The following is a 22,552-nucleotide window of genomic DNA, read 5'->3' as shown; positions in this document are numbered from 1 at the left end:
ACTGCTTATTTGTAATGGCTGAGAGACAAATTGAAGACAGAGGCTAACGTAGCTACTGCTAAATATTTTTAGTTACAAGAGCTTCCTAAACTGAGTTCTATAATCCAATTGCAAGCATCTAGGATCTTGATTTTTTCATAATTTTGTATATTTATGGGGTATAAAAAAATGTTTTTGCATATTCATACAGCAGCATTTATTCACAGAAGCACAAATGAGATACTCCCATAAACAGCATGTATCCATTATTTTTACATTGCAATTCATCAACAAAATACATTCCCACGATCACCAGGTACTCATGATCACTCTTATATTTGCTAGAAGTTTTGAGTGAGGTGACACTAGATTGGATTCTTAAACTTTTCCCTATTTTCTTGAAGTCAGCCCAAAATTTTGTCTTAAATGCATTACTTAACTGTATATAAAGTAAGCTTAATACTGTATCCCTTCACATATAGTTCATTCTGTGTGACTAAGTGATTTAAGTGCTCGTTACTAAATGCTCTTTATGCTGCATGAAGCGTACAGGAAGTGCATTCAAAATACTTAATAAGTAATTACCTTTCATAAAGTTGCTGCTTCACTGGAATTGCCACCAGGTCATCGGTAGTTCCACTCTGCAGGACCTTCAGCAGGGCGTCTGTTTCCCCGATGCCGTAATTGAGCTTTGCTTCGGTCAGTTCCACAGTGAGGGGATGCTGATGCAGATCCAGGTGAATGCCAGACATGATCTGAGCGCGCTCTCTTTGAAGCCTCTCGATCTCTCTGCTCCTGCTGTCACAAAGCTGGGCCTTCCCTTCCATTTCTGTTGCTCGTGTGCTTCTAGGTTTCTTTTCTGCCTGACTTCGTAAATCGGTCACGCTGCCACTCAAGCTGAGTAACGAAGAAGGATGGCTCCCCTTAACACCACACCAGTTGCTAAATTTGTTGTGTATGGGTAAGTCACGGAGGCTATAGCTGCGAGGTCTGTAAGGCTTTGCAAAAGTAGTGTTTTTGTTGAGAGGAATTTCAGTGTCGCATTCACTTTCACTGACAGAACCTGTATTGTCGTCTTGGAAGGAAGTTTGCACATCGCTCACATCAGAGAGGGGGGGAAGGCAGCTGTTTTCATTTTTCCAGAAGAAATCGTGAAATTGTAGAGAAGATGCTTCTACCAGAGGTTCTGAGGACACACCAGCATTTGTCTGACTTGAAAAAGTGGCACTAGCTTTTTGATTAAAAAGTAAGTCAGCATTTGGAGGTGGGCAGTTATGAATCAAAGCAGTATCGGAATTACCAACATATCTTTCATGTGCGATTCCAGCCGAAGAACCTCTTCCTCCCCTTGTGACATACATACAATGAAGCGAATGTGCCAGTGGGTCTCTGAGGTCTCCTGTTAAAACTTCCCTATGGCCCGACACCTCCAACATACTACTGGAGTGATACAGCCGTTTTGCACAAATGGTAGCATGGGAGTCAACCATGACTCTGGGCTGTTGTTCCAAGTCTTTTGAAGCATCCTGTCCCAAAAGCTCTTTGGCTGCTTTCTTATCTGAGAAACTTTCCAATTTCTTTCTTACACCCTTATGCTCTCTGGAAGTGCTAGATTCAGTGTCTGTTTCTGTCTGTGAAAAATTGTCCACACGAGGTTGCATGGACTGTGGACCTGCCCTCTGCTTTCTCTGCTTGTGACGGGGACTTGAAGTGTCACCAGAATGTCCAAGAGGCTCTTTAATAGGGCAGACAGACTTGCTAAAAGCAGTCTGGCTGCTGGGACTAGCACTAAGAGTAAGAATAGGGGAAGAGGCCCTATCAACTAGCAGGGTGTTTTTGTAACAAAATTTTCTTTCTGCTGGGACCTCCAGTTCACCAACACTTCTTTTATCCCGAGCATAAGACGCTGGAGATTGAGCGGTGCTATTAGTAGGGCTGCTAACTACAGTGCATGAGGAGCCATCTTGCCCTGAACTCAACGAAGACGATGTGACAGATGAAACTCTGGTACTAGCAGAAGTAACATTCTGCTGTGCATTTAGTGATGTTTTTTGAAAATCTAAGTTAGGAGTGGAGGTTCTGGGTAAGAGTGGCAGACTCATAAAGGAGTCTTCCAAAATGCTGTCAAGACTATCCTGGAAGTCAGGATTACCCAGATTTCTCATCCCTGTTCGTTCTTGTGTTCTTTCTTCAAGAGAGAGTGTTTCCTCTTTCCTTTTGGGAATCTTACCTACTGCATCTGCACCTATTCCTTTCCAATCAGTATTTACTGCCTGAGCTGCCCTCAATTCATTTTCTATTTTTGCCTCCAGTTGTTTTTCTTTGTGTTTGCTTTGAGGTTCTTCCAAAATCTCAGTTTGAGTGCCTACATCTGCTGTAGTCTGAGTGCAGCTATCTGATCTAGTAACCTTTACAAACTCTTCAGTTCCTCTTTCATTGATTTTGGCATTCTGCTCATTTTCTATAATACTCTGTTGGGAGAGATTTCCTAACAGCTCAGAAGTGTTCTGAAGCAGCTGTGACAGATGCATGGACAGATTCTGCATGCTTGTCCAAGAAGAAGGTTGATGAAATAAATCTCTGTTTGTTTCCTGCTTTCTTGCAGAAACATCTGTATAGCTTCTCTGATGTCTTCTCTGCCTTTTATACCTTCCTGTAGCTGTTGTTTGTGTTCCCTGCTCACATGTAATCCCTGGCAGTTTTTTGGCAGACCTTTCAGACTCAGAAGGATATAATAGTACAATTTCATCAACCTGAACTGAAGAGTTACCAGGTTGTGCAGAAGGATTCTCAAATTCAGCAGTGTTATTTTCTGGATTAGTTTCCAATATCTCACTGGATGCGTTGCTATATCGCTTGGTACTGTCACTTGAGTATGCAGATTTTAAGTCTTGTCTGACACTGTCCCATCCTTGAAGACCTTCAATGCTGCTTAAAGTGCTCGACAGAACTTTTGCTGTAGCATATGAACTGAGATGAGAGTGAAAAGGAGAATTTTGAGAATTCAATCCATTGTCTACACTGGAACATCTCATAACTTTACGATTTTCCAGGTTTAAGGGAATTTGATTGCAAGAGACATCACTTGCACTTCCAAAAACATACTGTTTCCAGCCAATCCTGCATGACCCACCTTGTGGCCATGGTTGAATATATGGGTTGATATCACTTGAACTAAAACGCATCGCATCTTTATTGTCTTGCAAAAATAAATCTGTTTCAGGCTGGTATCTGGCTTCTTCAACTTCCCCTTCACTACACTGAGCTACAGAACTACTCTTTGAACCAACATTTGCTTCTACACCCACAGAACAGTGAGCTGTGTGCTGTAAGGACAATGGAGATTGGGTACTACAGTCCTGTAAAGACTGGCTGCTTCGGGTTCTTGCTGAAAAATTTTGCAAATTTTTGAGGTCACAGTTTGCAAGCTTCTTAGTTTGTGCCATTCTTTGCTGAAACCTGGGTTTAGATTTAACCTGTAGAAAGTTCTTTGATTCCTGCTTTGAAAATCTTTCAATTCCACGAAGATCATCTTCAGTTGGTGATGGAGGCTCTACACTCATATTTAAATCTTGTAGTGATTTAGATGCAGAATATAACAAAGGATCTCCCTTAGGTGAAGCTTCCAAAGTATATTCTGTATCAGAAAAGACAGCAATAGCTGGGGCTGATAGTCTGTGACTGTATAAATAAGGTCTCTGTTCACTTTGTTTACAGCTCTTTGTATTCCGTGTAGTAGAATATGATCTTTTGCTCCTGAATTGCACCAATTTGGATTCTTGAGGAAGCAAATTATGGTCTTCTGGTGAAAAATTTACAGAGGTATTTTCATTATTCATTACAGAAAACTTCAGTCTTTCTGATTTCAGAGTCTTATTCCTCATTGTAGCATCTCCCATTGTTGAACAATTGTCTGCATCAGCAGCAGCATCAAGGCTATCAACACTTGAACCTGTATTATTTTTGCAAAGTAAAATCTCTTTTCTACCATCTGTATTTGTTTTGTCTGGCACCTGTTCTATCTGTTCACCTGCAGGCATATACTGACAATTATCTTGCACATCTGCAGGGTTTTTTTCAAAACCCAACACCGTGTGATACAGTCGCCTGGAATGAGTGCTTCTGCTGTATGTGGGATATGCTGGACTAAACAAATTGCAGGTGTGTTCATGATCCACATCAACATCTTCTGGATTTAGATTTTCCAACACTGTAACTTCTGAGCCTATTAATTCATTTGCAGAATTTGAGGACGCATTAGTTTGCTTTTCAACAGGTTCTCTACTTAATGTTTGTCTCTGCTTTGTCTTTACTGCAAAATGTTCAGCCTCAGTATTTGAATGCAGCTCTTCCTCATTTCTGTTACGTATTTTTCTCATTTGTCCCTCTTTAACAAGAACTGCCCTTCCAGTATCCCAAAAAGGTAATGATGGTAACAAAAGAGAACTATCATTTAGTACTTGCTCTATGTGTTCTGTGCAAGCTTCTTGTGGTGAAACTTTACTCCAGTAGTGCTGATCGACTTTTATATCATTGTCAATTTTTTTATGATTACTTCCATATACAGGTTCCCCATCTGCAGCAGAATGTTTATATGAAGTAGAGTCTGTGTCTGATACTGGACAATGCCTGTTTTCTTTTGCAAGAGAAAGTAAAATACTTCCTGAGGCACGTATTGGCTCGTCAAATACCACAGCCTTATCAGACTGAGTGTCTTGTATTTGCAAAACAGCAAATGGAGATTGTTTCGATGTGCTTCTATGTGAAATATCGTATATGCCAGTTTCACCATGGCCTATATCTGGAGTTAAAAATGATTCTGAAAATGGTGTTAAGGATGGGTGATTGTCACTTGCAAATACTTGGGGAAAACCTCCGTCTTTCACAGAGCACACATCTGCAGAACTGGAGGACACTTGCTCGGTCAAAAAGGTGTCTTGAAGTGAGTCCTCAAGCTGACTAATTATTAGAGATTTTGAGTCATCAAGTAAGCAAGAAGTGTCAAAAGCACTGAAGTTCTTGGAGCTTTGAAGTGGTTTATCAGTTGGAGCATCACCTGCAAGGTAGGATGGATGAGACTTCGATTCTTTGCTGCCAGTCCGTCCTTGGCTCTGAAAAGCAAGTGAGCCCGATTCTGGTATAGTCACGCTAGAAGTGTTACTGTAGTGTTCTGAGTACTCATGAATTTTATTTTCTTCTATGTCATTGCAATTCTGGAAAGAACCTTGAATTATTTCCTCCTTTTGATCTGCTCCCACAACTTTTTCAGGGAGTTTATTGTTCTGAGCATATGTAGCCTCTGCAACTGCAGAATTATTTTTCCTTTCATTTCCTTTTTGAGAAACGTCAGGAAAAGTTACAGATACACTTGAAACTGTTGAATCACTTTCAAAATATTTAGTTTCTTCAGAGAGAACAGCATCGGTTTTACCTTTGTCTCCATTGCTGGCCATCAGAACATCTGCAGATGATGCTGGATGATTCAGGAGACCAGGGGAATGTTCAGAAATGCCTGAGTTCCTATTATCATTTAGAAACTCTTTACTATAATGTGGATTTTCCCACGGAGACTTGTTCAGGCCTTCTGAAAGGGTTGAAGCATTCTCAGAAACAGTGCTGCCTGGTTGGTCTACACAGTGCTCTTCAGAAGTCCCGTGTCCCTGATTTTCTCTGGGCTCATGCTGATACCCAGCTACGCCAGGAGAATTTGCATTTTTGTTTTTACTGTTTGTTGTAGTATAGCTTGTGCTTAAAAATTTCTCCTCGTCATGCTGTGATAAAGTCCCTGAGTGAAGTACTTTCTGACTTGTATTAATATTGTAAAACATTTTTTGTGTAGAGATTTCTAGTAAAGAATGCATTTCCTGCCCCCCTGTATCTTCCATCACTTCTTTCTCTGAAAAAGAATGCAGGTTTGAATTATCCAAGAGCAGTGAATCGGGCCCAATGGTACCCTTTTCCTCTTGAGCTGTATCTTCTACGCAATTAAGGCAGTATTTTGATAGCTTATTAACCGTTAAATCCACACTGTGTTCTTCATGAGTGCTGTTAACATCCTGAATTACATCTTCAGAAGAATCTGATTTTTCCAAGGAAAATGAGTTTCCTTTGGCCCCTTGCTGAAGTACAGCAGCTTCAGACTGAGGACCGCCTGCACTGTAGGGGGTGGAAGAGGTGTTCTCATTGCCAGGTTGCCCAGATATGGCATAATCAGGTGCACTGTTAAATTCAAAGGGTTCTTCCTCCTGCCTGTCCTGTGTGGTCCTGGTTTGCAGAAAAGCTACATTCTTTCTTTGCATTTTATCAGGGAGATATTTGTCTTCTCCCACTTTGTTGACTGCAACAGGCATACCCGCACAGACCTCACTCTCCATAAATGTTTCATAGTAAGGCAGAACAGCTCCAGTTCCCACACTGCTGTTAGACAGTTTTGTATGTCTTTTCAATGCAGTGGGAACATCTTGAACAAGATGGGAATCATCACCGACTCCAAGATACAAAAGATGATCTACAGACTGGAATGGGGAGTCTTTAAGTGAAACTTCTTGGGTTTTTTCAGTAGACGTCAGTAGTGTTGTTGGCGGATTTTGTTGCTTGCTGATATCTTCATTATTTCTAGAAAAGCTGGTAGACACCCACTGGCTTTCTGTTAAGATTTCATTTAATCTGCTGTCATCACGCGTTATTTGGCAGCTGCCTCTGTCTTCAGGGAATAGTTCATTCAGCTTTTGTAAAATTATCAGTTCTACCTCCTCCGTGTTTTCTACAAACATCTGCTTTTCTTTGTCTGTTTTGGCCATCTGTACTAGATTCATCAAATGCACTTTCTCCTGCTCGGTTCTGGAGCCTACTGGATCCAATTCACAAATACCAGGTCTTCTAACAATACTGACATTCAAGTTTTCTGAAGTGCCACCACACTCAGGATATTGCATAGAGCAACTCATATACATATGGCTGTCCTCTTTAATGTGGAGACTTTTAAATTCTTGTTCAATTCTATCTTGGCCAATACGAGTACTATCATCAACTGAATATTCATATGCATTGATATCTTTCATGAATGCACTTGTATCTGTAACAGAGTCCACTGAGCCACCATCTTCATTCATTTCAGTAGGGTCATGGTATCTTGAATCATCTTCTAACAGTATATTCTGTTCTAGTCCTGAAGCTGTCAGGTATCTTTCAGGAATCTTAAATTGATTTAAAATTTTCTCTTTGTTATCTCTGTCACAGTACATCTGATGTACAGCTGGAGACTCTTTAGTAAATAAAACATTTTCATCTGTGCATATGACTTCTTGCCTTGTGACAATCAGCCCCTCAGTGTTTGTCATGGTAATTTGTTTTTCACTCCCAGTCTCATCACATTCATTAATTTTGTCTTCCTGAGGCAAACAGCATGGTACACAACTTTTCAATAAATTGCTAGAATTTTCTCCTCCTTCATTTTCAGGTTTTGCTAAAACATTGCCTTGCCTACTTGTGATTAGTACTGTTGCAGCTACGTCCTCTGTATTAAACACATTTTCTGTTGTTCTGTTCATCTGTAAGAGCCCCTCAGAAGTATTAAGGAAGCCTGAAGTATTCTGAGTAGTATCTGCCATGCGGGAACACGCAGCTGAAGCAGTGTTTTTGGGAGCAACAGAAAATGCTGGTGAATAAATACCTATTTCTGTTTTCTTGCTGTTTTCTTTTTGGCAAAAGCTGCTTGTTTCAAGTTGGCTGCCAGAATGCACAAGTGCTTTTGGTTCCCGCGTGTGTTCTAACCCAGTGCTGGCTACACGGAGTTCATCTTTCTCAGCCTCTTCATGTGTCAGGCACAGATTTGTATAAAACTCACACTGAGCTTCACAAGCTACAATATCAATAGGTTTTTCTGGATTCTGAGACAGACTAATGCCTTTAAAATCCTCTCTGCTCCTGTCTTCAGTTACACTTTGGATTTTGGCTACTGGGTAGTCAGGTAAACTTTCAATCTGTCTGGATTTAATTTCCAATGCATTTTTTTCAAAGTTGATTGCACTATTGATTAATTTTATTTCTTCATCAGTGTTTGCTTTTGTATTATCATAAGAAGTCACAGTTTCTTCTGGATCAGCTTCTGGGTTTCTTAAAAATTTGAATTCTTTATTTATGTATGGACTCTCCTCTTGAGAAACAGTAGCTGATGTATTTGTGTTGTATTCAAATACTCTCCCTGACTCTGAGTTTACATCATCAACAAGCAAGATACCCTCCGGACAATCACCTTCCAAAAAGGCCTCTTTCTCTTCTCTTGATTCAAGTAAAGATTTGTTCTGTGTTTCTGTTTCCAAGAGAATGGCTGCATCAAATTCCACAGAAATGTCGGTCATCTTATGTGTACTGGTTTTCTGCCCTGTTGATTTTGAAGAACATGTTGTGCAAAGGCAGCCAGAACGTGCATCAGAACAACTTTCTGTGGCACTGACTTCCACAGTAAGATTAGATGAAGCATCACAATCTCCTTTCACTGTTGTGACATGCTCCAGTCGTTTATCGTAACTTTCAGTCTCAGATGCACTTTGAAAAAGATTAGCTTTTGCTGAAGCTTTGTAAAAAATGCTTGAATTGGATTCTGGGAGAAAATCATTTGTACTCTTACAAATATCGGCGGGGAAGGACTCCGTGTCTTTCCCATTTACATTCACTATGAGATAACTTAGTTCATTTACCACTAAGTTTTCATATTTGGATGAAAATTCTTTCTGAACTACAGCCTCAGAATTCAAGATATTGTGTTCTTTGCTTTCACTGCTTTCTTCTCCTATATTACCAATGCATAATGTAGAATTTTTGGAAATTTGTTGGGATGAGCAACTTGCCCGACTCTCTGCTAGAGCACATTCATGGGAATAGTTTTTTGAAACAGATTTGCTTTTGAATTCATGATTCAGTGAAGACAAGTCTTCATCCTTTGATTCGTATTCTTCATTATCTCTGAATGAAGGCACCTCTGGCACAATCTCTGCCAAGCTATCTGTGCTTATTTCCATACAGATAATCTCTTTTTGAGACATCTCTATTGGTGTTGCAGATTGGTCATAACTTGCACTGCAAGCAACAACTGAAGGGTTACATCGGTATGTTGTCTTCTGTGAGGAAAAATCTGTCTCTGTTGTTATTTCTTCTGCAGCTATTTGTTCATAATCCATTTCTTGCATTGTTTCCAAACTACTCTCCCCAGATCTGAGGAGACCTATTGTAACAGGTGATTCTGCTCCTTGTCCAGCCAATGTCTGAAGCTCATAACTCCTTACTAGAGAGCAGTTCTTGTTTGTTAATTCACTGAGAAAGAAACCCTCATCACAACATGCTGGTATTTCCCCTCTCGGAAAAAGCTGCCCGTGGGTTCCAAATTGGACTTGTTTCACTGCAGGTGTCTGTGGTGAGGTCATATTATGAGCAAGTCCTGTAGAAGGTTCAGCAGCAGGTGCACTGACACAGGCACTTGTACTGCCCGAATCTGTTGATTTTGTCATCAAGTTATTGTAGTCATCATTGAGGTCATCTTTTTCAAAAGTTCTGATGAAATCATCTTCTAAATTTGCATCTATGCAGCCGTTTCTCTGTTCCAAAACTTGCATTGGCAACACAGTAATAAAAGGTGGTTTTTTCAGATTGCAATCTTTTGGCAGGTCTGGGTGAGTCGTAGAGAGAGAATCCTCCTCTTTCCCAGGTACCAGTGACAAGCAGTCTGCAGTGGAGATGCTTTCAAAACAGCTGAATGTTTGTGTGCATTCAGTGGTAGACCTATAAGTAGGCAATTCACTCATTTGTTCTTGTTCAGGATGATTTGACCTTGAATTTTTATAATAATCATGCTTTGGTGAAATAGGAACAAAAGAGGAGCTTGGTCCTACTGAGCTGACAAATGAGGACATTATGTCTTCAGATTCCAAGGAAGAATTTTCATTAGAGTGTGTCCATCCCTTAAGAATCTTATTTAATGATCTGCTCCCAGGAACAATGCTTGCAGTTGTTGTTTCAGGTAAAGGTACTTCTGATGTGTCAGATGAGAAAACTGTGTTTATTTCGTTTATGCGATGTGATAAATGAGTAATACTGTGTATCTGCTTAGAGCCAGACACAAAGCAAACTTCAGCAGCTGACTGCTTTAGATCATCCTTCTTCAGCCAAAGCTCTGGTTCGCTCAAAGAGCACAGATGAGCTTCTTGAAATTCCAAATTTTCATGGGAAGAAGGCACTGTTATTCTGGGGCTGCTGATATCAACCTTTGAGTCACAGGAAGACCAAGCATCAGCAGTAAGCAAAGGATTTCCACTTGTGTAATACAGTTGTCTATCAAGAGACCTTTCTTGTTCTACAAAGGAGACTTCTGTCTCCTTCAGCAACTGCTTGCAAGCATTACTGGAAGCAGGTTGTTGTTTAGTGTCCAAATAAAAGGAACTGCTCAGTTTCAGATCATAGTTTGTCCTTTCTGTATCTCCGTCGCAGGTCTTGGACTCATGGTCTTCCTCAGTCTGTATAGTTGGTGATCTAGGAGTTTGTAACTTCCAAAAAATCTCTGCTGGCACTTCATCAGATGAATCAGATTTGGATTCTTCTACTGGATCTTCTGCTGGCATCTCTTCTCCATCAGCTAAACTGTCGAGAGAAAAGCTCCTTTCAGGCTTTCCCAGTCTCCTACGAGATGCATATGATGTCACCAAAGATGAGACATGGTGATCTGTTCTGCTTTTGTAAAGCTTAGCTGGCTCATGGTGGGCCTTTGACTTGTGAAATCGACTTGTATTTTGCTTTTTGGTTTTATTTTCCTTTTCTACCAGAGAGTCTTGTGACATTTGACTGTCATCACTCTCAGAATCTTCTGGGTTGGCAAGACATTTATTTCTGTCAAAATCCTCTTGTTTCAGTTTCTCTGTGAAAGCTTTTGCGTAAGCGCAAGACAGAGAATCTACAGAATAGGAACTGTCAGTATCAGAAATCTCATTTTCATCATCCTCTTGCCAGTTGCCCAGCACATCTGTTGCTGTTTTGGGTACTCCAGCATTTAGCACCTCAGCACTGTGCCACTTTTTTTCGACGTAAGAGAGTGGTGCATGTGTATTCATCTTAGTGAGATTTCCTACTGATGTTGCTACCACCAGAAATTCTTGCTGTTCCACTGATTTCTCGTGACTCGGCAAGGCTGAGTTTGGCTCTCTCTTCCAGTTCTTGACCATTTGGTTTAGATGCACTGATGGTGGGTTTCCATACACTGTTTTCTTCATTTCTTTAGGAAAGTTTTCTGGAGAAGACCTGTGGCCTTTTCCATTGCTATCCATTCTAGTCTTTTTATGAGATACCTGAGCTCTATTTTGTTCTAGGCTGCTAATTACAGGCTGACTTAAATCTCCTAGCACCTTTGCTTTTGTCATTCTTGTCCCTGTAATAAAGGTTTCAGGCTCATCTTTCTCCTTAAAAAGATCAGGAGAGGGGCCTTTAGAGGTCTGGTTTGGAGATCCAGCTTGCCCTGGGTTATTATCCAACTTTTCAATTTCTTGATCATTTCTGTTATATGCCATGATAGCTGAATCATTGGAGTCTTTTTCTTCTACTTTTTTATTTCCAAATGAAGATGTTTTTTGTTTTTCAGTTAGCTGCCTCTGGACTGAAAAGGAGATCCCTTTTTCATCATTAAGGTCATCACTCCCAGAAACGTCTTCACCTCTTCTGCAAAGATATTCTACAGATGACAGTCTCCCTGTTGTACTGCCTTCACAGCATTGATCAGTATTTGATGAGGTAGATAACTTTGAGACAGTCTCCCTCTTCAACAAACAGCTATGGAAATAAAGAAAAAATAAAGCCCAGTCCTTGCTTGAATAACATATTTAACCACTTCCACATCAGTAATGTCTTGTAGTTAAGAGTAACAACACATGAAACAACAATCTGAATACCTTTCAAAAGCAAATTCTAAATTCTAGCAGAAAGAAACAAAAAGGAGGAAAAAAAGAAAATTCTGACAGTTACCATACAGTCCCCTAGATACCCTGCAATATGTTCTGCAACACAAAGGAATAACTCAATGCTACATGGTGTAGCTTGAAATTTAGTCTCTCTGTAGGCTCAAGTAGCTGCAAACATTAGTTAAAAATAAAGAATGGCTCTATGTCACAGAAAACCACTTAGCAGAGTTTAGCTGCTTAGTTTAGTTTTCCTGCCTCCAGGACCATGTTCTGATAGACACCCTAGTGCCTCGATCTTTTAACGTAGCATAGAGATCTTTATTTAGCTTAGAGAAAGGCTGGCCAACTTAGAAGTCCAATCCAGAATCACCCCAATGACACAAATATTCTGAAGGAAAAGTTTTACCCTAATCAAGATAAAACGATGCAGAAATTAGTATTTAACCAACAGTTTGGACAAGGTAAGAACAAGAGTTAAGCCAGTTCTGGAAAGCATGCACAAAGAGGTTAAAAGTGCCGAAAGACTTGAGAGAGCAAAGTAAAAAACAGTGAGAAAGATCATGTCAAAGCGCTAAGCAGGGAATGCGCTGTACAGATCTGAGGAAAAAGGACAAACAGCTCCAGTGTGACATATTTTTTAAGTTCACTGATATTGCAAGTTTTCAGATTGTTTCAATACATTGAAAGGCATTCTGGATGGCCACTGAAAATACCTTGAATTTAAATTACTTTTGAAAGTGGAGAAGAATTGGCAGATGTTAACTTACCTGGGTACCTGGGGCAGATGTGGGTTACAGAATGAATGCTGCCTGTGCTGCAAGGAACTCGAACCAAATAACTTCCTTCCCTTTTGCAACTGGTCATCTGAAGAGGACCATACAGCAGTATTTTCGTTTAGGACTTGGGATTGTTTCACACACTCTTCATTGAGCCAGCAGCTAGCTTCCAGCTGCTCTAGGTTTTGCTTGGCTTCGAGTAATTTCTGCTTCTTGACTATCCTTTCCAGTTGGAATTTGACCTTTTTCCGCCTGATGTTTCTTTCTGCCTTTTTTAAGGAGTATCTTCGCAAAAGCTCCAACTGCACCAGTCTCTTCTTGTTCTGCTGGAGCAGGGAAGGGCAGATTTCCAGCCCAATGGGACACTGTGCCTCAGCCTCTGCATACAGTGTAGACTCTGTCTGCACTGCAAACTCCCTCTGCTGTTGCTGAAGGGCAGCCAGTCGTTTATTTTCATTTATAAGCCACTGCTGGTCTGTAAACAGAACAATGATTAAAAGAAAGTACAAATCATAGGGAAAACATTGTTTGTTACTATCTTGCTTCTTAATTTAATCAGCCTTGATTGCTCATCTGAGAACAGAATTTCTATGCGTGTAGAGCAGAGTCTTGACAAACCATTCAGAGAGAAATGTATCATTGCAGCACTTTAATGGTAACCGAAAGCCTCTCCATTGCGATAAGGACTCACTAACAACTGCGAGAGATAAGCAGGAGCTTGGCTGATACACCTAAGGAGACTAGTGGATAAGACCTTGTTTGTAAGGAAAAAGTAGAACATATTTCAATTTCTCAAAGAATACACTCAAATGTCACCTCAATGTTATTGTTAAAATACAGCAGAAGCATTAAAAGGCCTGAGTTCAATTCTGTGCACTTTTTAGACATAGGTATATATTCACAAGTAGCAAAGTATGACTTAATTAGCTTTTTACTGTGAAATATGCTACTACTACTGCTTTATTTATTCTGAAGTCACATGCTAAACTTTGTACGTGTTACTTCGGGAATTAATGCATGTGCACTGAGAGCAGAGTTAACAAGGGAACCAGAAAAGGCAGTCGTACAGAGCTAAACAGAGCCTCTGTGTTAATGCAGCAAATGGAAATTCATGCACACGGTAATAAGCCTTTGGCTAATAAATTCCCACATTTCAAGTGAAAAAATAAGTACTTGTGCAATCTTAAAATGTTACTAACTTCTCACCACAGCATTTGAATGTTTTACAACGATTCTAAAATGAACATTTCTCTTTGTGCCTTTTCCTTCTATCCTTTCCTTCTTGACTGAACCAACAAAACCCACCTGCAAACGATTTTCTCTCACTTACCTAGTCATGCAGAAAATGAGGGAGTCCAGAGCCATGCTAAGGGAGCTTGTTTAGTACAGCAAATGGCAATTTTTATGCTCTCCCTTATCAGTGGCAAGTTCAGTGAGCCTGAAGGCTAGACCTCTTTACACCCCCGCTAGGACGTGCCTCATTTGTGGGAGCAGCTGCCAGTCCCGCAGATGGGCATGCAGCTTTCAAAGTGGGTTGAGGACAAGGCTGCAAGGAAGCCACCTGTACAGGTACCTGCTGCACAGTTCTGCCAGCCTCTCTAAACCCACCAGATGAAAACTTCCCAAGCAACACAAGCCCTGTGTGGCACCTAGCTGAGGTAAAGCAACAACCACAAATTAACTACCTGTTGCAACTACAGCTGCTCCAACAAGTACTTGCCAGAACAGCCTGATAGAAGCCCACATATCTTGTACATGAGCACTTTAGCAGGCAATGTACTCGAAATAAATCAAATACCCTCACGGCAAGGACACAGGTAAAGCCAACACAACTCAAAAAAGACAGGCTCATACCACCAGTGAACACATATTTTTAATAAAATAACCGCTCCACAAAAAGACTTAGCTTTTCTGCTTTTGTTACTGTCCCCCATATTTCATACATGCTAAATATGCTCACCAACCAATTAACTTAATTTGATAATAAAATATGTTACCTCTGCTTACACACTTAGTTTTCTCTAAAGGTTCAGAACCTGATCTTTGCACTCAATGGGGAAGCAGTAGAGAACACAGAACACCAGGTGGATTTGTTTTAAACCCTGGGTGCAAGACTACTTTATACCATGCCGGGGATGTGGCTAGAGCTTTTTCAGAGTGCACTGGCTTCAATCTGAGCTATGATGAACGGTAACAATCAAAAGAAGGGATTACTGAGATTTCCACTGCCAGATCGTGTCTGATGGCTTGGACATGTTCTCTTAAAGCAGTTTATTCATTTTTGTGCTGCTATAAAAATATACATATTCAGCTGCACAAAGCAAACACAAATATATCCTTAGCTGAAAAAGCAATGTAAAAATCATAGGCAAGCTTTCTTGAGAAGGAGAGCATTTCTTAACAGACCAAAGCTTTGCAAAGCACTTATGTCTTACTAGAAGCAACATTTTTTTGGCTGGGTTTACCTTCAATCTGCAGTCCTTTACTGAATAAGCAATCTTTCTTTGCTTATTTAGGGGGTTAGGAATTAAGAGGTATTTAAGTCTGATGTGGTGAAGGAAGGCTACCCACAGCTCTGCACAGCTGAGCTGTAAGAAAGGAACTTTGGGTTGTGGAAGTTTCCCTGATGTAACAAATCATTAGTGCACAGGCAATGTCGGCATCACTTGCTTGGTGATCTTTTAAACATATTTCATTGGTGTCCCCTACCACAATGAGTCTCCTGTCCTGTTTGTGTTGGCAGCTCTGCACATAGCACGTGCACAGAGGTAGGAATTCTAACTCTATGGTTACCCTAAGGATAAAAGGGATATATTTGATTAATTATTTTTGTTAATTTTTCTTAATAACATTGTTAACTTTCACATACAACATTTTTTTCTCAAATCTATTTCTACATCGGTTCTCTTTAGCATGTTTCTAGGAAGCAAACTATGTGGCAGATGTTTCCCTGCAAGAGAGCTTCAAGCTCTAAGATGCTAATTAATCTCTGCTCACAAACTTGCCTCTGTCAGGGGCTGAGAGGCACAGAAGGCACAGAAAATAAAAAGAACTTTGGTGGGCTGCCAAGTGAAGAATTGTATTTGGCTGGCCAGAACTACCTGCCTGGCTAAGTGTAAAGGGAACACAGCAAAACCAGCAGAACTAGATGGAAGCAGAGAATCAGTCTACAGAGTCATGAAATAAAGACATTTTTTGGGAACTGTCCTAGTTCTCTCTATTATCTAGATATCCTAAGTCCATTTCTTCTGTATTCCATCCCCACAATTTCCTCTTAACCAATTCATTGTGGCTGGTACAATTACAAGACAGCAAACTGCATAAGTTTGGGTCTGACAAGTTTCAAAAAATTCAGTTTTCTTCTTCCAGGAACCAATAGCAGGTTTTGCCAAGCGGGGGCAGTGCCTCTGTAATAGGCATATTTTGCTTATCAGGAAACCTGGATCAAATCGTTAATTAGAAGACAAACTAGAGAACACTATAACCACCCAATTTCAGTAGTCAAAAATATCTCAAGGTTTAAAACGTTCCCAAATCAGTCTATAAACTCATTAAGGGGCAGCCCAACCCCACCAAGACAACTTGCTGATTATGTCTGCCAGCATGCAAAGCAAGTACCTCTGGGGCCAGGAGCCACTGGCACTAAAAAATACCTCCTCAAATAGACTGTGGCTCCACTTTCTGACATAGCTATTTACCTTTCAAAATGATCACTGATCTAGCCTTTAGTACTCTTGCATATCACTGTAGAACTTCCTAGAAGTAACTCCTGTTTGAACAGAAGAATGTCTCTCTTCCTTTAATCCAGTTTTGGTTTCAAACAAATTCAGCAGTGGAGAATGCAACACCACTAATTAATCATCTATAAGGTAAACAAAACTGGCATCTTACTTTTAATATTAATTTGTCACACTTTAGTTTCTATGACAGAATATCTTCATATATTTTTCTTCACACTATAAAAGGGGTGTGTGGTGTAACATATTGACTATATAAAAGCCAGTGAAACTCTCTTTCCCTTAACTGGGGCTGGGATTTTAGCTCTGAACTTTGTGTCCCACCTACTTCTCAGGTGCGCTTTATTTGTTTTGATTGTTTAAAACTCACATAGCAACCACAGAAAACTCAGTTTGAGCTGCTGTCTTATGTCATGGCTCCATTTTTCCTAATGAGTGAAAATCATTGAAAGCACATGAAAACGGTTTATATTGTTACAGGTGACATCATCAATGAAATGCGTAAAGATAGTACCCTAGCTGACACACGTCACTGTCTTAGAAGTGCTGCTTGGTTCCTATCGCATCCTGTTGTTAGAGCAGTTTCCCCTGAAAGCTTATGGTAGGAGTTACCACAGTCATCTCAATTTCAGTCTCCCAGAACAACTCATTGGATGAAGCACCGGTATATCACAAGAAAAACTTAAAACACAACAGTAGCTTTGGTCTACATTGCAACATGGCAGAGTTGCACTACAAGTATGTGCAGAGCAAAGCTGCAGGGAGCTTGGATGGGCAGCAGCTTGGGAGACAAGAGGCTCAGGGCCACAGATGGCGTGCTGGTGCCATCTCTCCCAGCAGTGAACCTGCAGAGCTAATTAAACAGTGCTGCTGGTGCACTGCAAAGGAGGCCCTTTAGTCCTGTTAATCAAAGCTTAATAACTGTTCTCAAGCAAAAGGCAATTATAAGAGAAAACTAGTAGTAAGCTGTAATAAAAGTTTCACCCGTAATATAAAGCATAACTAGGACAAAAACATCAAGATGATGAAAGAATGCAGCAATGGAAGGGAAGTGAGAGAGGGGAAGAGGCAAGTACCCACTTTCTTGGATCTGCTGGTTGATTAGTGTTTGGTCATTTTCAAGTTCCTGCTCTGCTTTGATCTGTCCTCTCAGGATCTGCTGCTTTAAATCCTCAACATAGAGCTGCTGCCGCTGAATTTGTTTTCTGTGGAAAGCTTCCTGGTCTCTTAGTTTCTGCTTGTACTCTTCATGCACAGCATCTATTTCTCTGCTGTTAGAAATGTTGACAGTGAATTTAAACCAGAAACAAATACCAAACATTTCTAATAAAACAAGTCAACTTACTAAAGAAAGACAGACAATATTGAAGATGTTTTGTTCAACAAAGGTGCATTGTAACAAAACCTCATGATGGTAAAATAGCTGTGTACATGCACGTCACAGCAGGCTACAATCCTGTGAGTATCATAAATCCCAGGAAACATAAAAGCTCTTATCGTGCAGCAGAAAATTTCATCACAAGAAAGATAACAGCCAAAAGAATTTAAAAAATATTATCACTTTTCATTTTGCTGTACATCTTCCAAAAACAAAACTGGGGAGGAGGTATTCCTTGGTGCCAGGGAAGGTTATGGAGCAGATCATCTTGAGCACCATCACACGGCACATGCAGGACAACCAGGGGGTCAGGCCCAGCCAGCGTGGGTTTAGGAAAGGCAGGTCCTGCCTGATGAACCTGATCTCCTTCTGTGACAAGATGACCTGCCCAGTGGATGGAGGAAAGGCTGTGGGTGTTGTCTACCTGGACCTTAGTAAAGCCTTTGGCACCATCTCCCACAGCTTTCTCTGGAGGCACTGGCTGCTCACGGCTTGGGCGAGTGCACTCTGCGCTGGGTTAAAAGCTGCTGGACGGCCGGGCCCAAGGAGTGGTGGTGGATGGAGTTACACCCAGCTGGCGCCTGGGCAGGTGGGGGCAGGTCTCTTTTCCCAGATAACTGGTGACAGGACAAGCGGAAACAGCCTCAAGTTGCACCAGGGGAGGTTTAGATTGGATATTTAGATTGGATATTTCTTCACTGAAAGGGTGGCCAAGCATTGGAACAGGCTGCCCAGGGAGGTGGTGGAATCACCATTCCTGGAGGTGTTTAAAAAATGCATAGATGTGGTGCTTAGGGTCATGGTTTAGGGATGGACTTGGCAGTCCTGGGTTAATGGTTGGACTTGGTGATCTCCGAGGCCTTTTCCAACCTAAATGATTCTATGGTTCTATTTTTATGTGTTACAAAACTTTACAACCACTACACAGGATTTTTGTCATCTAAGTACTTCACAGTGCCTTACAGAAATAACATTCTGCTCTGTTTTCAGATCAAAAATCTCCAAGCTAGAAAGGGTTACAGGCATTGCTGAGGTTACACTGGGTCTCTGGCAGTACCAAGGAAAGAACTTGATCACGCAATTCTCTGTTGGATGCAACAACTCTGTTAGGTTACTGTGCCTGTATCCGGAGCAGAACTGTGATCAGAAAAGTGACTATAAACTGTGAAAAACTGCCTTGCAGTCCCTTCCAAGATGTTTGGCTCCTGACTGTGTGCCAAAATTTTACATGCACACACAGACACAGTAACAAAATAGTATCTATTCTTAGCATGATCCATGATAATATTCAAAATACTTTAACCTTCTAAAAGGAATATATATTCTACCTGTTCACACATTATCATGAGAAATTCTTGATGTTGAAGTTGTATCGTATATAAAGGTGATATATGATCTTTGCCTGTTGTTTTGTTTCTAAACACATTATTATATGAAACCTCAGGAACTTATTAAATTATTTATTATAATTAGGTATTTATTATATTTTTATTATTATTATATTTTATTATTATTATATTTTTAAAGAGCAAAGGTATCAAAACTGTAAAAAGTCCCTGAAGATCAAAAGAAAACAAAAATATAATTTCAAAGGAAATGCTTTGGAAACATCATGTTGTTCGCAAAATCATTTGCAACACAAGGTCACCTATATGAAAAGAGCATTTGACCTTTGATACATAAGAATTACTTTAACATCTTTATTTAGAATTATAAGTATGTGTTCAAAGCAACCATTTCTACAGCAACTACTTTGATTTTGTGTGCTAGATTAGCAGACAAAATAGATGAAACAAGCAGCCAAAGTCTACAAATCTTCTGGAATACCTTTACAACTTTATTAAGCAGTGGGAAAGCTTCACTACATAAAAGCCTTAAGATTCTCAATAATTTACAATTTTAATGTGACTCTCGCTCACCTGAGGAAAACAGAATTCAGTTTGTTTTTAATGTTTACATAAATGTAATGCTGGTGAGAACAACTGAAAAGAAACATCATCTGTTCAGTTGTCTGGCACAGTGCAAATATTTAGAGTACAAACTTTGTTACTGTCATCTGCTGAATGGTTTGTGTCTGTTTGGGACCCACAGGAACAAATTGTGAGAATAGGCAACTCCAAGATCCATTTGTCCTTGGCTCGACTACAAAGATGCCAACAATCTGTGATTTGTAATTTTTTCCTCTTGGATACACTTTAGCTGATCCCCAGGAAATAGGAGTGGGATGCCTCATTTCTCATTCAGCTGAAAGAGGTTTGAATTGACACTTGACTGCAGCACTGAAACACTCGTATGGCCATCACAAATCTCCAGCTGTTCAGGTATTTGTAATGCCACCAACCACTAAGGGACAAACTCGAAGGTTAAAGCTAGATTGGTCAACTGAAGAAGAATCACTTTTCAAACATAGTATTAAAACTGAAGCATCTTGTTTAGGAAAAGCTCCTGTGGTTTTAATGATAACTCTGAGGGAGGCTTTCCCTGAATATGGCATCCAGATTACCTTCCATATTTTCAAAGGGAAATGTAATGGAGCAGCCAAATAATGTGGAGATTAAAGTACTAATCTGAGACAAAACCTCTCTGATTTTGGAGTAATTATGTCACCTCTGTGCCTTCATGTACTTAGACTGCAAGATCTTCAGAGCGCAGACTGCCTCTGGCTGCCTATGCACTACACCTAACAGCCCTGATGTCCGCTGAAGCCTCTTCTTGCTGGTATGTCAAAACCAATAAACCTTAAGAGCAATTGTAAATGTTAAGTCTCTGCATGTACTCTGCTGATGGGGTAGTCTTTAACCTGTTTTCCTAACAGACACATAAAAGCTCTGATTCCTACGGTGGTACGAAAGTTGAAAAACGTCAGTCTAAATTTGTTATTGGACAATTCTGTGACCTTGGGCAAGTCAATGTGAGACATATGTGAGAGAAGCAAAGTACATTTATCCAAAAGGAGTGACAAGGATCCGTTAACATTGTCAAATCTCAGAAAGTCAAGTATCAATGCTCAGATTTCTATTCATTTAACACTATTAGCACCATTCTGTATGAGATTGAGAAAAATGGAGTAAATCATTGCCAATAGGGCTGAAAAAGGGAGTGTGATATTAAAACAATAGAATTCTTGTTCTGCAACTGTTTACTAGAAGATTAAAAAAAAAATTCCTCTTACAAAATGTCTCATATTCTTCCTAACCATGACTTTTAGTTCTAAGCCATCCTTTTCATAAAATCAACCTATCACAGTTCAAACTGATTACAAATTGAAACCCAGAACATTTAAGTATATAAAACAACTCAGTGTCGCATTTCAATCCAAAGACCTCACAATGCTCACTGAGGTGGTTAGGTAACATCTGTTTACAGCTGGGAGAGGGTCACAAGCTCTTCCCATACTTCCCAACAGTGCTGAAACGGCACCCCACATCCCTCCAAAGTATCAGAGAATAAGCAATGCAAACAATGCACACAGAAGTATGTTGTTTGCTATTCTCAGCAGCATTAGCATATTCCCTCATGTGTGTGGTAATGGCTTTTTGCTGAACTACCACAAAACTGTAAGATCCTTTCCAACAGGCACGTGTGTTTGCACACAGAGCAGAATACGATGCAGGCCAAACTGCTGTTACTAATCACAGCTCCATACTATGACTACACCCCAAAAAGGCATAGTACAGAGACATACCCATACTTTAAACCTTGGAAAAAAACCCACACACAATAAGCGCTACAGTATTATTACTGCTTTTGTTCTGGTGATGTAGCTGGTTGGTACAATTCTCACTAAAGTTACAGATTCTGTAATAAAATACTGTTGCTGAAGGTATATATACAAATTGCAGTTCTGCTACTATTTCAGTGACTCTCTTCATCTTCTAATTTTTAAGAGTTCAAACCAAAAACCAAGCAGGACAGTAAAGACAGGTCTGAATACAGAGACAGAACATTAGAAAACCCTCTTTAAGAAGCAATTTCATAAAAAGATGTCTAAGTGGAACAAAAAGATAATGAAAATTCACCATACCCACTTATATAATACAGGTATGCCAGAAGATGTTTTTCCTCTGGCTGTGAGACTACTGACTGTGAGAGCAACATGACTGGCTGGTATGGGATACAGATCTGTCCCTCACAGAAACTGCTGAAACCAAGAACATGAAGTAAGAATGCTCCCCTTCTACCTTTGAACATGCTTTGTCATGTCAGCACACTCTTGATGGTTTCTGGAAATCACACAACAAACAAATGAGGTGACAACGGCCCAGAAAGAAAATAACAGATTTCCACACACTTCATAGCTAAATCACCTAACAGACAATTTAAAGACCAATCAGTTTGTGTATCACATTTCTGAATGGTTAAACTAAAAGCAAATATCAATCCAGTTAACATAGAATTGAGTGGTCTCATCTACCTATGACAGAAAATGGCTAAATTCTTTTCACCTAAAACAAATTAGATATACTGCAAATATAGGAATACTACGAGAAACAGGAATCAAGCATAGATGAATTTCTGCCATGGCTTGTATTGCTGCCTGCCTACACAAGCAATCTATACGTGGTATAGTTTTAGCAGGAAATAATATAACCTCAGGACAAACAGAAGACAAACATCTTCACTTCACAGGTATCAAGACATACATAAAATCTTGGTTTCATGGGACCAGCATACTCTGGCACACAGCATATTAAAAAAAAAAGAAAAAAAAAAAAAAGCAACCCAGCACAGGATTTCATAAAA

The 22,552-nt window shown here is 40.1% G+C and overlaps 1 protein-coding gene across 1 annotated transcript in view; it reads right to left on the bottom strand.

Annotated features, from left to right (window-relative positions):
• Nucleotides 1–22,552, bottom strand: part of STARD9 (StAR related lipid transfer domain containing 9) — a 113,074-nt gene that overhangs the window by 9,136 nt on the left and 81,386 nt on the right. Inside the window, exons 22-24 of the mRNA XM_037393598.1 lie at nt 17,512–17,702; nt 12,686–13,169; nt 565–11,790 (exon numbers count right to left, since the gene is read on the bottom strand). Coding sequence (XP_037249495.1) covers nt 565–11,790; nt 12,686–13,169; nt 17,512–17,702 — 11,901 coding nt within the window. The remainder of the gene's footprint in view (nt 1–564; nt 11,791–12,685; nt 13,170–17,511; nt 17,703–22,552) is intronic.

This window comes from Falco rusticolus, chromosome 7 (genome assembly GCF_015220075.1).
Source record: "Falco rusticolus isolate bFalRus1 chromosome 7, bFalRus1.pri, whole genome shotgun sequence".
In the NCBI taxonomy this organism is placed as follows: domain Eukaryota; kingdom Metazoa; phylum Chordata; class Aves; order Falconiformes; family Falconidae; genus Falco; species Falco rusticolus.
The sequence above is the reverse complement of the archived record's forward strand: the minus strand, read 5'-3'. Positions and strand labels throughout refer to the sequence as shown.